Below are 15,312 nucleotides of genomic sequence, written 5' to 3'. Positions count from 1 at the left end.
CATTGATAAAACAATATAAAAGTTGCTTTAGAATACAATGTATTGTTTATTACCATATTATTGATCATAAGTCAATCATTGGCATACAGTTCACAGCAATCCATTTCACAAGTGAATTTGTCATTCAGTTGGAGATTTATTATGAGGGCTTGTTTAAGAGCCCGTCTATCTACACCTGCATCAGACATATTTATTTTTTTTAGAAACAAGCCAGGGGTGTACATAGGGTGACCAACTGGCTATTGCTCTGTTGCAGGTCAGCAGACCTGATTTTGCGGGACACGAGGGAGAGATAACTTACTATTATTGTACTAGGTGAATAAATATTGATTTTATATTAATGTATTTTTGCAGTGATGTTAAATGTTAATGACGGCGCTGTGAACGTCACTCAGTTTGGCATAAGGTCTACGATACATCTCAGACATACTCAATGTAAATATAATGAAGTGAAAATAATAATCTAATTGTTAAAAAGCACATTTCCAAATAAGCACATAAATTCCATTATTAAAGACTAGAAAGATTAAGTGCGTTCTTACCGGATTTAGTGCATCTTGAATTAAAACAATTTGTCTGATCTGGCTGCTTCGAGTAGGGCCTTCTCGTTCATTATGACTGTAGAAGTCCTGGCAGCTGTAGGTGTTCACTTTCACAAGGAGTTCACTTTTTATGATGTCCACAGATGCTCAGTTCCTTGTCTCTGTCCACGTAGCAGTGAAAACACCCTCTCCACGAACGCGTTGGTGACAGGAACGCTTAAAGCCAAAGATTTCAGAGCTGTCATGTTTGGGGCACTGAAATGCTTCAGCAGAGCTGTTGTCTGTGAAACTTCGGTGGCATACCCTGCACTCTCATTTTTTAGGATCACCTATAACTGGTTTTAACCATGTATATATTTTCTCCAATTTTTATTATACGGACAAAGACCCATTTTTCTGTTGCAGTTAGTAACGCATATGTGTTGTTTTCTTCACTGTATAAACTGTGTGTTGCTCACACAGCTGAAATTTCACTTACTGCCCTCTGGAGTATACAGGTGGTACTACAAGCATGCGATTAAATGCGTTAATTATTTTAACGTGTTAATTATTTTAACGCGTTATGTTTTGTATAATTAATCGCACGTTATTAATGCGTTAACTTGACAGCCCTAATGTAAACATATAATTTACCACAGTTGTAAGTTGCTGGAAACTCTTGAAAATGCACCTTGAAAATGCTTTAAATTTGCTTTAATTTGACATTGGAAAATGTGTAAGAACCCTGATCATAAATGCTCTAAAAGGAAGTCTAAATATCTTATACTGCTCAAGTATCTTGTTTTAAGGATTTAAATATTAAAATTAATTAAATACCTGTATTATATTCAAATTTCTCCGATAACAATTTTTTTCTTCTGCAGTATAGCTGCTAAAGTAAATGTACATAAGGAGTTTTAAATATTTATATTGGAAAACAACCCAAAAAAGACAAAAAAAATAAATACATTTTGCATTGTATAATGGGCTAAGACTACACCCTCTCATCTTCTTTTTTTTTTTCTTCACTTTTCTGATCAACTCTCAAAAAACAAACTCTTCTTCTTTATAGAGCTGTGTATCACCGATTTTCTTCAGATAAGATACACACCGTGACACTCATATTATAATTCACTTTGTCACGAGCAATCACTGTAAAAAAATCTAACTGCAGCGAGCGTGCGCCAGTTATGAGCGTCTCTGCGCGAGTCTGTTTCAGCTGGGAGAAGTTTGAAACTCTGTCGCTGTTTTTCACGCGACTCATATAAGTGTCTCTGACCGCACAGACAAATGCCAGTTTCAGAGTTTGTGCTTATTTATACAGCCTGCTTCCTTATTATTTGAACTTTAATAAAGGATGCATTAAATACAGTATACAACAGCGCAGTGTTTCCTTTTTAGACGCTCTGACAGGCAAGTTTTGAACACCAGGTATGGCTCTGCTTTATTTCACGAAGACACTGCTTCTGTGTTTACTTATTTAGCATTTTAGTATTATAATACGTTGCAATCTAGATCACCTTAATCTATTTGGAAAGTTTGGAGTGCGTCTGGACTGTGAGCTGTTCTTTCTTCCTCTCAATCAAGGGCGAGCTGAAGTGCTGCTCTCCTGCGTCATCATTAGCGTTTCAAAAGATCTCATGTTGTGTTAAATGAAATCCGACGACTATTTGACAATAAACATTTTTGTAGACAATGTTTTTTATTGTTGACATTGTCGATCATGTCGAACAATCATTTCAGCCCTAGTCTGAATCGGTTCGCAATTCAATCTGAATGACCCAGAAAGCTCATGCTCACTTGACAACATGCAAACAGAATACTTTAAAACTAGGGCTGGGTATTGATACAGATTATTAAAATCGATTCCGATTCACAAGCTCTCAATTCGATTCAATTCTGATTTTGATTAGATTCGATATCGATTCTTATCGGTTTATGTCCGTTTTGCATAAATATAAATTATATCCCAGCTAATGCTGTTAATTATATAGCAGACCTTTTAACTAGATACATAAGATAAATATTATTTTACTAATTATATTGTACTTTTTTTTTATTTTTATTTTTTTATTATTATTTTGGTCACATCTAGGGTTTTAAAAATGAAAAAATAAATGTATTCAATCAATAAGATATTACATTTCCTATATTATTTTTGTTGCATATTTATTGTTACATTGCATAATTTGTACTATTTACAAGTATTTACATTGATTTGTTGAACATATGCTAAAACTGATGCTGTCTCTTTAACAAAAAATGGCATTTCTGTAAACGGGGCCTTTAAATGAGTGCATGTTAACTAGAGAGGACTTGAATGGCTTTACCTCATCTGTGCGATGCATGATTAGAATAAAAAATACAAATATTGAGTTGTTTTGATCAACAACCGACTGTAAAGAACAGAAAGGGTATTAAAAGAGACTGTATTCAATGACAAATGGCTTGCATGGATCATTACACACAACAACTTTTACTCTCAACATGCTGTGAAAGGATCTCGCTGCTAAACACTTGACCAAACTACACAATTACTGGTGAGGGAAATGTAAACATTTACTGGGTGGACAACCCATTTACTGGGTGGACAACCTGCTCTACCACTTGAGCCACAGCCCCGTAGTGTTACTGTTTAGTTTGTGGTTGGAAGTCAGAAGTTTATTGACTGCATTTTATTGATAATTAATTGATGTTACTGCATCAATAAACTTTGTTATTCTTTAAAGAGAAGTGTTTTGGTATTGTTTTGCATGCACCTTTGTCAAGGGATGGCAGGGGATGTCAGTGCTCTGATTCAAGCCTTCATTGTTTTCCTTTTGAATGTCGATGTTCTCCAGATGTCGACTTTCCTAAGAGAACAATCCTCTATTGAGACCGTTATACTGTCTGGTTATTAGTCCCTGATTCCAGGGTGGTGCCCAGGCAATATTAATCCTTATTAATATTCTATTGATTTTGATACTTGATATTTATCTTTGATGATTTTTGATTTGAAGGATTAATAAGCTAATTATGATTCTAATTAATGTTCTGTTGATTTTAACAATTAATAATTATCTTTGATAATTGTTGATTTGAAGGATTAATAAGCTAATGTTGATTCTGATCAATGTTCTATTGCTTTTAATAATTAATTGTTGTCTTTGATAATAATATTCTATTGATTTTGATAATTAAGTTATCTGTGTTGATTTGAAGGATTAATACGCGAATGCTGATTCTAATCAGTGTTCTGTTGATTTTAATTATTAATAATTAACTTTGATAATTATTAATTATTGCTAATAACCAAACTTGTTCCATACATTGCCGACCCCTGCACTATACTGTACTATGCTATACCATGGCTTTGATAAACATGATATGAAAAAGTCTTTGAGGCTCTGTGCATCTGGTTGAAAACAAAAGTAGCAAGTTACTTTTGACGTGTAGCTTTTAGTGTAACTTGCTACTTTCTCTCAAGTATAGCTTTTAGCTTGGCTTAACAAATTTTTCTTTTTAGTAGTTTGTAGCTTTGCTAGCTTTATTTTGTGTAGCTTATATATTACACACACACACACACACACACACACACACACACACACACACACACACAGTGCATTCAGAATGTATTCAGACCCCTTCATTTTTTCAGAATTTGTTATGTTGCAGTTTTATGCTAAAATGATTTAAAGTCAATCTACATTCCATACCCCATAATGAAAAACCAGATTTTCTTTACAAATTTATTCAAAAGAAAAAACTGAAATATCACATATTACACCTGAAATATCAAATATCACACCTTTTAACTCAGTAGCCTACTTAGTTTAAGCACCTTTGGCAGCGATTACGGTCTCAAGTCTTATTGGGTATGATGCAACAAGCTTTGCACACCTAGATTTGGGGATTTTTCTGCCATTCTTCTCTGCAGATCCTCTCAAGCTCTGTCAGGTTGGATGGGGACCATCGGTGGACAGCCATTTTCCAGTCTCTCCAGAAATGTTCGATTGGGTTCAAGTCTGGGCTCTGGCTGGGCCACTTGGGGACATCCACAGAGTTGTCCCTAAGCCACTCTTGTGTTGTTTTAGCGGTGTGCTTGGAGTCATTGTCCTGTTGGAATGTGAACCTTCAGCACAGTCTGAGATCCTGAGTGCTCTGGACCAGGTTTTAATTAAGGATATCTTTGTATTTTGCTGCGTCAAGAACTCTGAAAAGGTCCCCCGGTTCCCTGCCTGCAAAAAACACCCCACAGCATGATGCTATCACCACCATGCTTCACCGTTGGGATGGTATTGGTCAGGTGATGAGCGGTGCCTGATTTCCTCCAGACATGACACTTAGAATTGAGGCCAAACAGTTCATCAGACCAAAGAATCTTGTTTCTCACAGTCTGAGTACTTTAGGAGCTTTTTTTATTTTTCAGAAAAATTCAAATTTTCACTTTTTAAGTGAGCTTTCATGTGTCTTTCACTGAGGAGAGGTTTCTGTCTGGCCACTCAGCCATAAAGCCCAGATTGGTGGAGTGTTGTAGTGATGGTTGTCCTTCTTCAAGTTTCTCCCATCTCCACACATGATCTCTGGAGCTCAACCAGAGTGACCATCGGGTTCTTTGTCACCTCTCTCACCAAGGCCCTTCTCCCCAGATTGAGTTTGTCCAGGTGGCCAGCTCTAGGTAGAGTCCTGGCTTTTCCAAACTTCCATTTAAGAGTTATAGAGACCACTGTGCTCTTGGGAAACTTTAATGTAGCCGAAATATTTCTGTAGCCTTCTTCAGATCTGTGCCTTGACACAATCCAGTTTCTGAGCTCTGCAGGCAGTTCCTTTGACCTCATGGCTTGGTTTTTGCTCTGAAATGCATTTTCAGCTGTGAGACCTTATATAGACTGGTTTGTGCCTTTCCAAATCATGTCCAATCAATGGAGTGTGCCACAGGTGCACTCTAATCAAAGTGTAGAAACATCTCAGAGATGATCCAGAGAAATGGGATGCACCTGAGCTAAATTTCAAGTGTCATAGCAAAGGGTCTGAATATTCAGTGTGATATTTCAGTTTGTTTTTATTTTTATTAAATTAGTAAATGTATTTAAAATCAGTTTTTTGCTTTTTTTTATTATGGGGTATGAGTGTATATTGATGTGAAGAAAAAATATTTAAAGCATTTTAGCATAAGGCTGCAACATAACAAAATTTGAAAAATAAAATAAAGGGCTTTGAATACTTTCTGAATACACTGTATATGATAAATACACAAAATACACGTTTACATACACACAATTTATGTATATTCAGTACACAAGTTATTTTTCTAACTATTTGTAGTTCCAAATAGTTTTGTTTTCTTCTAACTATAATTTCAGTATAATTTTAACTATTTATGTTTTCAGTATAGTTTTCTTTTTTCAATCTCTTGTTTTTATTTTCATTTCAATTAAAATACACTTGCACTGCTCATTTTCATCTATGTGATCATTTTTTGATGTTAGTGTGAAAGCACAACACAAACCTGTTTTTGCAGTGTGAAACAAGCCTTCAAAATGACCTGTAACTGCACAAGTTGTAATCTTGTACCTTTGTGTTTTAGGAGGCAAGCAGCATTAACCGGTCACTGATGTGTCTCGGTCAGGTGATCATGGCTCTGATGGATGTGTCCAATGGAAAGAATCGTCACATATGCTACAGAGACTCTAAACTGACCTTCCTTCTCAGGGTGAGAATGCTTTAACAACTTCTCTCTGAATGCATGTAGACAAGTGGATCATGTTTAACTGCTCTGTATGTCTTCAGGACTCCCTGGGAGGAAACGCTAAGACGTATATCATCGCTAATGTGCATCCTGGCTCCAAGTGCTTCGGAGAGACACTCTCCACCCTGCAGTTCGCTCAGAGAGCTAAACTCATCAAAAATAAGGTGGAACAGCAGAATCTTTTATCCAAACTTGTCTTTTATTCTCAATGCACTTTAAAGGAATTGTTCACACAAAATGGATTTTAAATGTAAATGGTGCAATGTTTATTTTTGGGTGAACTAACCCTTTAAGGTGTGTGTGTGTGTGTGTGTTTCTGTAGGCTATGGTGAATGAGGACTCTCAGGGGAACGTCAGGCAGCTTCAAGCGGAAGTGAAAAAACTAAAGGAGCAACTCGCAAATGCTCTTTCACAAACATGCATTACAGAGCTCATACCAGCAGACCAACAAGCACACACAGGTACACACACACACACACACACACACACATTACAGAGTTCATACAGATGTAATTCTGTTCAGACAAATTAAATAACAGCGAGTGAAATTTGTCAGTTCTAGTTTAATTTGATGTTTGTGTTGCAGGTCTGTCTGATAAGGAGGTTTCCTATAAGATGCAGTTCATTCAGGCCATGCGTTTCTGGAAGAAAGGACAGGAGGAGAAGAAGGTGGTGTTTTTTTACTTTTTAATTTTTAGTGTTGTCTTAAGTGTCAAAGTTGCACTGACTTGTGTAGCCATTTATTTATTTATTTATTTTACAAACAAAACAGGAAATCAAAATTGACCCTGTTTACTTTCTGAAAGTGGTCATACACATCCATTTGATCATTTTCACTGACAGATTTGCATTTCATGTTGTCTTCAAGTTTTATTTAGACATCTACAATAGAGAGTTTGCAGGTTCTTCCCATGAACGTTAGTGTTGCATTTCAGGCTCTTCAGGTGAAAGTGTCTCAGCTGCAAGCTGCCTGGGCACAGAAGGAGAAATTCATCCAGTCCAACCGCATGATCCTTAAGTTTAGAGACGATCACATCGCTCAGCTGAAGAAAGAGTTACAGACGGGCCACAGATCAGAACCTGAGCAGCAGATTCAGCAGTTGCAGGAGGAGATACGGCTGCTACGTGATCAGGTAATACATCTGACCCAATAATACAAATGGTACTAGACATAGTCATTGCACACTTCTATTCATGCATTGCCATGTAAATGATTAAAGAAATGGCATGAAATGTGCATGTTATCTCTCTGTAATGTAGTGTAATGTAAGTGCTTCAGACTCGAACCATCTCTGAAGGTGATCTGAGAATGATTCGCTTCAAAGTGCACTGCCAACTACAGGTCAATCGAGAGTGGATTTTCCTGATACCGATAACTAAACTGGTGGAGAAAGCAGATAAACGATTAATCTGCTGATAGTTTTAAATCTATTTATAGAATAGAAAAACAAATATTAGTCTTTCCTTTCTCTGGGGGATTCAGATTTGGCCCTTAAGATTTGGCCAGGGTTTTTCCTGCATTGAAAATTTTTCGGTGGCCGTCTAAGTGGAATTTCGGGCTGCCGAAATAATTATGACAAAAAGCAAGATGTGCTTAATATGCTTCTAATGTGGTACGCGTATGTGTGCGGAGTGATTGAAAACTGGTATCACTGGCGTGTCGCACAATCCACCGAAAATCTCTCGTGCAAGTGATGCGTTCTTTGCTGTCATACAACTGTATACTGGAGCATGTGCGTGCGAGTCGACCGGGCTTCGCTCAATATATGAGATCCGGTGACAGGATAGCGCAGAGCGGATCTCATGCGTGAGTAAACTGGGCTTCCCTAGATATCATGGCACATAACAAACCTCTTACGAACCATTTGAATTCTACTTTACGATTTTCTATTTTAAACTGCTGTGGGTCAATTCAACCATGTCAAACAGCTCTGATATTCTGAACATCACTGATTAGGGAAAGAGAAAACGCCTGCACCAGCAACAATAACAAGACTTTTTACATCAACACCCTTACTTACATTTAGAGGTCGACCGATATGGGTTTTGTCAGACCGATGCCGATCTTTTTAAATCCGGGATGGCCGATAAATGCTGCCGATTTATTTTGGCCGATATGTGCTTGTTTTTAACCTCTTATTTGAACCTTTTATTTGAAAGATAAAATGTAACACAAATAATTACTTAAGATAGACAAAATTTCTCAACAAATACGTTTATTGAACACTTGACCAATCTGCACTTGTACACTTAAATTAAAAATGTATAATGTAAAAACATATTGTATAAATAATGTATAACAAATATATTAAATAAACGAAGCAGGGGTTACGAACTGCTCCGAGACACGAAGGTTGAGATCCAAATGCAGCTTTAATTAAGGGGCGATCCAGACACGTAATCCAATATTCAGAGCATCCAAGAGAAGCACAGGCATAACTAGGGATTGGTATCATTAAGGTTTTAATGGTATTACTACTACCGATACAGCTTTCGATCCAGTACTTTAACGGTATTCTTAACGGTTCTTTTTGTTATTTATATATATATATATATATATATATATATATATATATATATATATATATATATATATATATATATTAAACAAAGATAAACGTTATATTGGCACAGTGATTTAATTTCAGGAAGGTCTACTAACATTACTGTTCAGGTGTGGTCTAAAAAGAAATCTAATAAAGTAATCAATTGTAAAATAACACTGCATAGTTTATCATAGATTAATGCTTATTAATGCAGAAGTTATTCATTCAAGAGATGTAAGTGATTTTCTCTTTGCTTTTTGTTGTTTGATTCGCAGTAATGACTCAATCGTCATCATGTTTATTAGACTGCTTCCCCTTTAAGACCGAGTCTAATAGGCTCCTGATACACCAGATTTTCTCCCAACTATTTCCATAACTACATCCATTTAAGACATAAACTGTGTTTAAGTGAATCTCCAAGCCGGTCGTTTTGACATTTTTGTGTATAGTTGATTGTTTAGACACGCACATGAAACCCAAAGTAGCCTATACTTTGCTTGTCTCATTGCTGTCCCTTTCGGAGCGCGCGCCGCCTTGAGAACGGTATCTCTTGCGCTCTTTTTATTATTAAACGCGTCCAGCAATTAAGCAACAGTAGCTAGACTGCATTTTACAACAATCACCGATCGTGCTGATTCTGACGTTAAGTTTGAGTTTTAGGGAGAAATGTCAGTCAACCGCTGTGAAGGGAAGGAAGTTGTGCTAGACAGAATGCAGCTTATGTATAAATATTCTTTTTATAATCTTTGGAAGGCGAAATCTAAAATAAAATCAGACTAATATCACAGATCTAAAGTGTAACCAGGCTAAGTGTAACCAGGTTTGAATGTTTAGTTCTGTCACTCATTAAGCAGGGCTCGTGTTGTGCTCCCTGTGGCACCACGTGAGAGAGATCTCTCTCTCTCTGACTGCGAATAGCTAAATTGCATCACAGACAAAAGGTTTCATATTATTATACTTAGAAAAATAACTATAAAATAACTTTCTCTTTATAGCAATAATAAATGTATTTTCTTAATTTCTCCAGTACCGACAGCAGAACCGATAACTTCCGAGCTTACCAAAGCCAGTCCTTCACTAGCCTATAGTGCGTTGGTATCTTTTTTTATTACTTATTTCTCTGCATTGAGTGACAACCCTCTCAAATATAAGACACACAAACAGAACAAATAAAAGTCTCTGATTCACTGTCTGTAATTGCAAAATTTTTGCTTACTTATTGTGACATGATAGCAACCCTTCTGCTGTGATAATGCAACTTCAACTACGCTATCAATATCCAAAGTAGCCGAACGTCATGTCACTTATCGTGTTTGTCGCGTTTTTTCTTGAAGTTGGCAGTAACATATCAAAAGTTTTTAATTAAATATAAAGGAGTTATACAAATGTAATCCTTACCGTTTTCTCCAAGGGACTTAGCTCCTTCCTTAGCACTGGATGAGGTCTGCTCACTCTGCTGGAAAATGACTCTAGAGGCAGCGTGCGTCGAACACGTGTTCCACAACAACACTAGGCTGCCCACAGATGCGCCTGCCTAATAATCGGCTAGATATACTTGGATATTGGCCGATGCCGATTATGTTAAAAAATGCAAAAAATTGGCTGATTAATTGGTCGACCTCTACCTACATTCATCAGAGTAAACTTAAATAGATTTTTTTTATTACAACTGTGGTAGTGTTATTTAAAGTTATGTTTTTCAAAGTGTTTAGGTTGTTTTTTTTCTTTTCTTTAGAAAATATAAACAGTTTATTTTTTTAAGAAAGACTACCTAACCACTGAGGAGCAATTCATGGTCTTGACTATGGTAAACACAAATGCAAGTAGGCTACAATGTAGAATATAAATTATGAAGAAAGTGTGATATTGTAATGCATTTCCTGTTCTAATTCTAATGATATTAGGAAAAAACTGGCCTGGTTTGGAATTCTAAATTATTAAGAGTCTGATAAAAGAAAAACAATATCTGAAATGAAGTAGGAAACAAACATATTATAGAAGCACAGTCCCAAATCCATTAAAAGGTTTACTCATGAATATTATAACTAGCCCTGTAGAAAAAAGGTGTTAAGTTTGTTCATTTCCCACCGCACGTTGAAGTAAGCAAAAAAACTCAGTTGAGTTCTGAAGTTACTAGATCCTCAGATGATCAAATATAAATATTATTCATTACAAACATGAAATGCAATAACTTGCCTTAAATATTAATTGCAATTATGAAAGAAGAAAAAACCTGCATCGTGATGAATGTGTACGTTGACCACCACCGAAAACCATTTTTGACCCAGGAAAAACCCTGACTGCTAACTTTAAACTAGCCCAAAATGCCCATTGTACAAAGGTGCCATGGTTTGTTCCTGGCTGACAACGGATGGCACCTTTCTCCCATCACTGCTCAAAACACACTAGGGACTCTTATTTTGAAATGACTTACTTTGATCTGTTACAATTCTGGAAATTAAAAAAATTGATTTGCGTTGAAATGATGTAATTTGAGAAGAAATGAATCTCTGAACAGATGCAATCAATCTCCGGTTTGTGTCAGAGTTCTGTTGGTGTTTAAATAACCATCTGACTCATTAATCGGCCTATAACATGACTACTTGCCAATAAATAAATGGATGTGAAACATTGATGTGAGTTTAAATAATTAGATTAGCAGAAGCAGGACAGATGGCTCGCAGAACCCGGATAAGCGGTCTGATACGTCTTAATTCCCGTTTGTACGGTTACTACAGAGCAACATATGAATGCTGGATGGCACCATTGACCAATCAGAATTGAGTATTCCAGAGAGCTGTGTAATAATGAGTTATATTAATTATAAGGTTAATTATTATTCACAAAATATGAAGTTGGAGACTATGAATGCTGATGGGAATCAACTTTTTCTTTGCATGTCCTTGCTTCAATTTTGAACACTTGATTATCTAATGAAAATATGTATTAAAGAGGATAACAAAGTAAAGATAAGTATTGTCAGTAATGAAACATTTAGTTACAGCAAATCCCCACATTATTTTTTCTTTTCACCTCTGTCTGTATAGATTTTTTGTAATATTTATTCCAATAATTGAAATTTTCAAAAAGCAACTATCTGCACAGATTAATTGGTAAAACCAAAATATAATTCTACCTTTACTGTGAATTAGGTATGTGATGTATTCTGTTATACAGTATATCACGGTAAATAACATGCACAATATTGTTATCATGGCACTTCAAAATAGCGTCAATAATTCTAGATAATCTTTTTCAATATTTCTGATAACACTGTAGTTTTTTAACAACTAAATACAGTTGGAATCAAATAATACAAAGTCCTATAATTAATAATGGCAATGTGGCACAATTATGATTTCAAAATTAATTTCAAGTTGGAATGCCACACAATCGTACATTGCCATACAGTGAGAGTGAACTTGCGGTTATTATAAGTTGTAGCTAGTGCCTTGCTTTATATTGGCAACATTCTTGCACTACAGAAAAAAAATTAATAAAATAAAAAGCATGGATACTATTGTTGTAGCCTAGTAGCTTGATAAAATTGAGTTCTGTCCTGATCTATAATGAGCAGTGTCCCTGTGGCAGAATGACCATCATGATGTCTTAAATATTAAGACATCATCTAAAGCAGGGGTGCCCACACTTTTTTGTGTGATGATCTACTTTTAAATGACCATCTCAATAAGATCTACCAACTAAAAAAAACACAGTTTCATTTAAAATAAGAAAATGCTTGTTGGGACTACTGTATGTATCCCTACATGGAATTTATCTTCTAATTAATAAAAAAAATATATAATACTGTTCAATGTTGATATCATTCAGTTTTAACACTAAACCCAAAACACCTACAGCACAATAGATTACAATAGCCTGGGCAATTACCTTAATCTGATGACGAGTAAATATTGACCAGACGAGGTTTTGTTTATGTAGTTGCCATGACAACTGGGTTTGCTCATAAGCGCCTTCCAAGGACTTCTGAGAACAGCACGCGAAATTGCGATGCTACTGCCCGGATTAGGCAAAACTGAATGGAATCAGACGGTTTTGCCTAATCCGGGCAGTAGCATCGCAATTTCGCGTTCTGTTCTCAGAAGTGCTTGGAAGGCGCTTATGCGCAAACCTAGTTATCATGGCAACTGAAGAAACAAAACCTCGCCTGGTCAATATTTACTCGTCAATGCAAGTCAGACAGAAACTAAAAGAAGGAAAGACATTACATTTGTTTGTATTAAAATTTAGCTAAAGTACATTTAAATTTTGTGCAATCTACCAGCATTGCCTTTGCGATCGACTGGTAGATCGTGATGTGTATTGGGCACCCCTGATCTAAAGGTTATAAAGTTTAGAATACAAATGCCATAGATTTCTATGTAACACAACGGTACAGAGTAAATTTACATTTCTTCAGATTTGCAGTGAGAAGTGCAAAATAAATAAAAGTAAACGTTGATCCTTTTACAACTAAGGTGGATAACATAATTTCCTCTGTGAACTTTTTTATTAAATTTTTTTACAAAGCCTTACAGCTGGGCTGTACAGTGCTACAGTTATGCTTGCATTTGCCATTAAAAATTATAATTTGTGACTACACAATTTAACCCATTTGCATGTGTGCAATAATTGCCATTTCCACTTGATATTTTGCGGGTCGCTGTGGACGTGTTGTCAGATAATGTTCCTTGTATTGTGCATGCAAGTGGTACACAATCCAGAAGCATGCCTCATGCAAGTATGTGAATGCAGATGCTAGTATTTGGCCAGCTTTTGAGCATCTGGAAAGTACGTTTGTGTGTGTATGTGTGTGCATATGCACTGGCGGTAAAAAGTTTGGAATAATGTACAGATTTTCTGTTTTGGGAGGAAATTGGTACTTTAATTCACCAAAGGTGCATTCAACTGATCACAAAGTATAGTCAGGACATTACTGATGTAAAAAAAACAACACCGTCACTATTTGAAAAAAAGTAATTTTTGATCAAATCTAGACTCCAGCCATCAGTCCAACACCTTATCCTTGAGAAATCATGCTAAATTGATAATTTGGTACTAGAAAAGCACTTGGCAATATATCAAACACCGTTGAAAGCTATTTGGTTTGTTAAATGAAGCTGAACATTATCTTTGTTTTTGAGTTGCCAATGTATGCAATAGACTGGCATATCTTCAAGGAATAGTTCACCCAAAAATGAACATTTGCTTATAATTTACTCATCCTCAGGCCATCCAAGATGTGGTGGGCTAAATTACAGCACATAACTGGTAAGCAGAAGGTTGCTGGTTCGATCCTCATGGCCACCACCATTGAGTAAGGCACTTAACTCCAGGTTGCTCCAGGGGGATTGTCCCTGTAAAAGTGCACTGTAAGTCGCTTTGGATAAAGCGTCTGCCAAATGCATAAATGTAAATGAAATGTAAAGATGTATCTGACGCGCTTCCTACCTCCTCCTCCACGTGACGCGTGACCTTACCAACGAGCTTACGTCATTCCTCTCATGAGCATGTGTCACAGAGATGTACGGAAGTGAACATTTGTAGTTAGAGTATAGAAGTATTGTTTTGTTTCTAAAAACAATCAATTTGGGTTCAGAATGCATTAATTTGAGGGTGCATCAGCATTAATTTGATGCACCCTAAATATGCATTTTAGACCGTCAAACAATGGAGTACCGGTAGCTACAATCTAGTCCTGGGCGATAAAATGGTATAAGTATTCATCGACGGTACACCTTTATTGATAACGATGTAAATGTTTTTCCGATAGAACGCTTGATAGTTTCACTTAAATGCACATGTAAATGGGCATGGAGTTTGGTTGCATGAACAACCCTCAAGCATGCGCCATCCCTGGATCATAAACAGCCTATCATATGGCTTGATGGAGCGTGCTACAATTGACAAGCAAACAGCGTTGCTGTGCCATGTGACATCAGAACATACCGGCCGGCGATGAGGAGATGGACTTGTCCAAAAAGGATAAAAAAAGGACATGTCAGCTCGCTAGTTGTGGAAGTTTTTTGGTTTCTTTACATCTGACTAACAGTAGAACACTGTTGTGTGTAAGCCTTCCAAAAAAGAAAAACATCCCAGTAGACCTAAAATCAAAATCTCGATTACTTGAACATTTTACCTCGATTACGATTAATGAATGTTTATTTTTTTTTTTTTGTTTTGTTGTTTTTTACCCTCATAGTTCACTGACAAGTTCTGTACTGTAAATATGCTCAACATTTAAATGTGGGATATTTTTTTCTAATGAAAGAGTGCATTTCTTTGTGATTTTAAAGTATTTGAAGGAACAAACTATTTATGGTTATTTATTGAATATTTCGAATAATTGAAATCAAAGCACACATTGCTTGAAATAAAAATGTCTAATGAAAAAGGTCACATTTCAGTTTGCAAAAGCAAGTTTAGAAAAAAAAGTAGAGAATAATAACTTTTTGCAAAGAAAATAAATGATTTTAAATATTGCCAAGTCAAAAGTAGAAAATAACCAGCATGTTTT

The 15,312-nt window shown here is 36.1% G+C and overlaps 1 protein-coding gene and 1 long non-coding RNA gene across 2 annotated transcripts in view; one reads left to right on the top strand and one right to left on the bottom strand.

Annotated features, from left to right (window-relative positions):
• LOC127640316 (uncharacterized) overlaps positions 1 to 964 on the bottom strand; it is a 32,734-nt gene extending 31,770 nt beyond the window's left edge. The window contains exon 1 of the long non-coding RNA XR_007970085.1: positions 543 to 964. This is a non-coding gene — a long non-coding RNA (uncharacterized LOC127640316). The remainder of the gene's footprint in view (positions 1 to 542) is intronic.
• LOC127640314 (kinesin-like protein KIF15-A) overlaps positions 1 to 15,312 on the top strand; it is a 97,998-nt gene that overhangs the window by 8,304 nt on the left and 74,382 nt on the right. Inside the window, exons 9-13 of the mRNA XM_052122780.1 lie at positions 6,088 to 6,213; positions 6,291 to 6,413; positions 6,572 to 6,710; positions 6,836 to 6,918; positions 7,185 to 7,382. Coding sequence (XP_051978740.1) covers positions 6,088 to 6,213; positions 6,291 to 6,413; positions 6,572 to 6,710; positions 6,836 to 6,918; positions 7,185 to 7,382 — 669 coding nt within the window. The remainder of the gene's footprint in view (positions 1 to 6,087; positions 6,214 to 6,290; positions 6,414 to 6,571; positions 6,711 to 6,835; positions 6,919 to 7,184; positions 7,383 to 15,312) is intronic.

This window comes from Xyrauchen texanus, chromosome 49 (assembly GCF_025860055.1).
Source record: "Xyrauchen texanus isolate HMW12.3.18 chromosome 49, RBS_HiC_50CHRs, whole genome shotgun sequence".
Lineage (NCBI taxonomy): Eukaryota > Metazoa > Chordata > Actinopteri > Cypriniformes > Catostomidae > Xyrauchen > Xyrauchen texanus.
The sequence above is the reverse complement of the archived record's forward strand: the minus strand, read 5'-3'. Positions and strand labels throughout refer to the sequence as shown.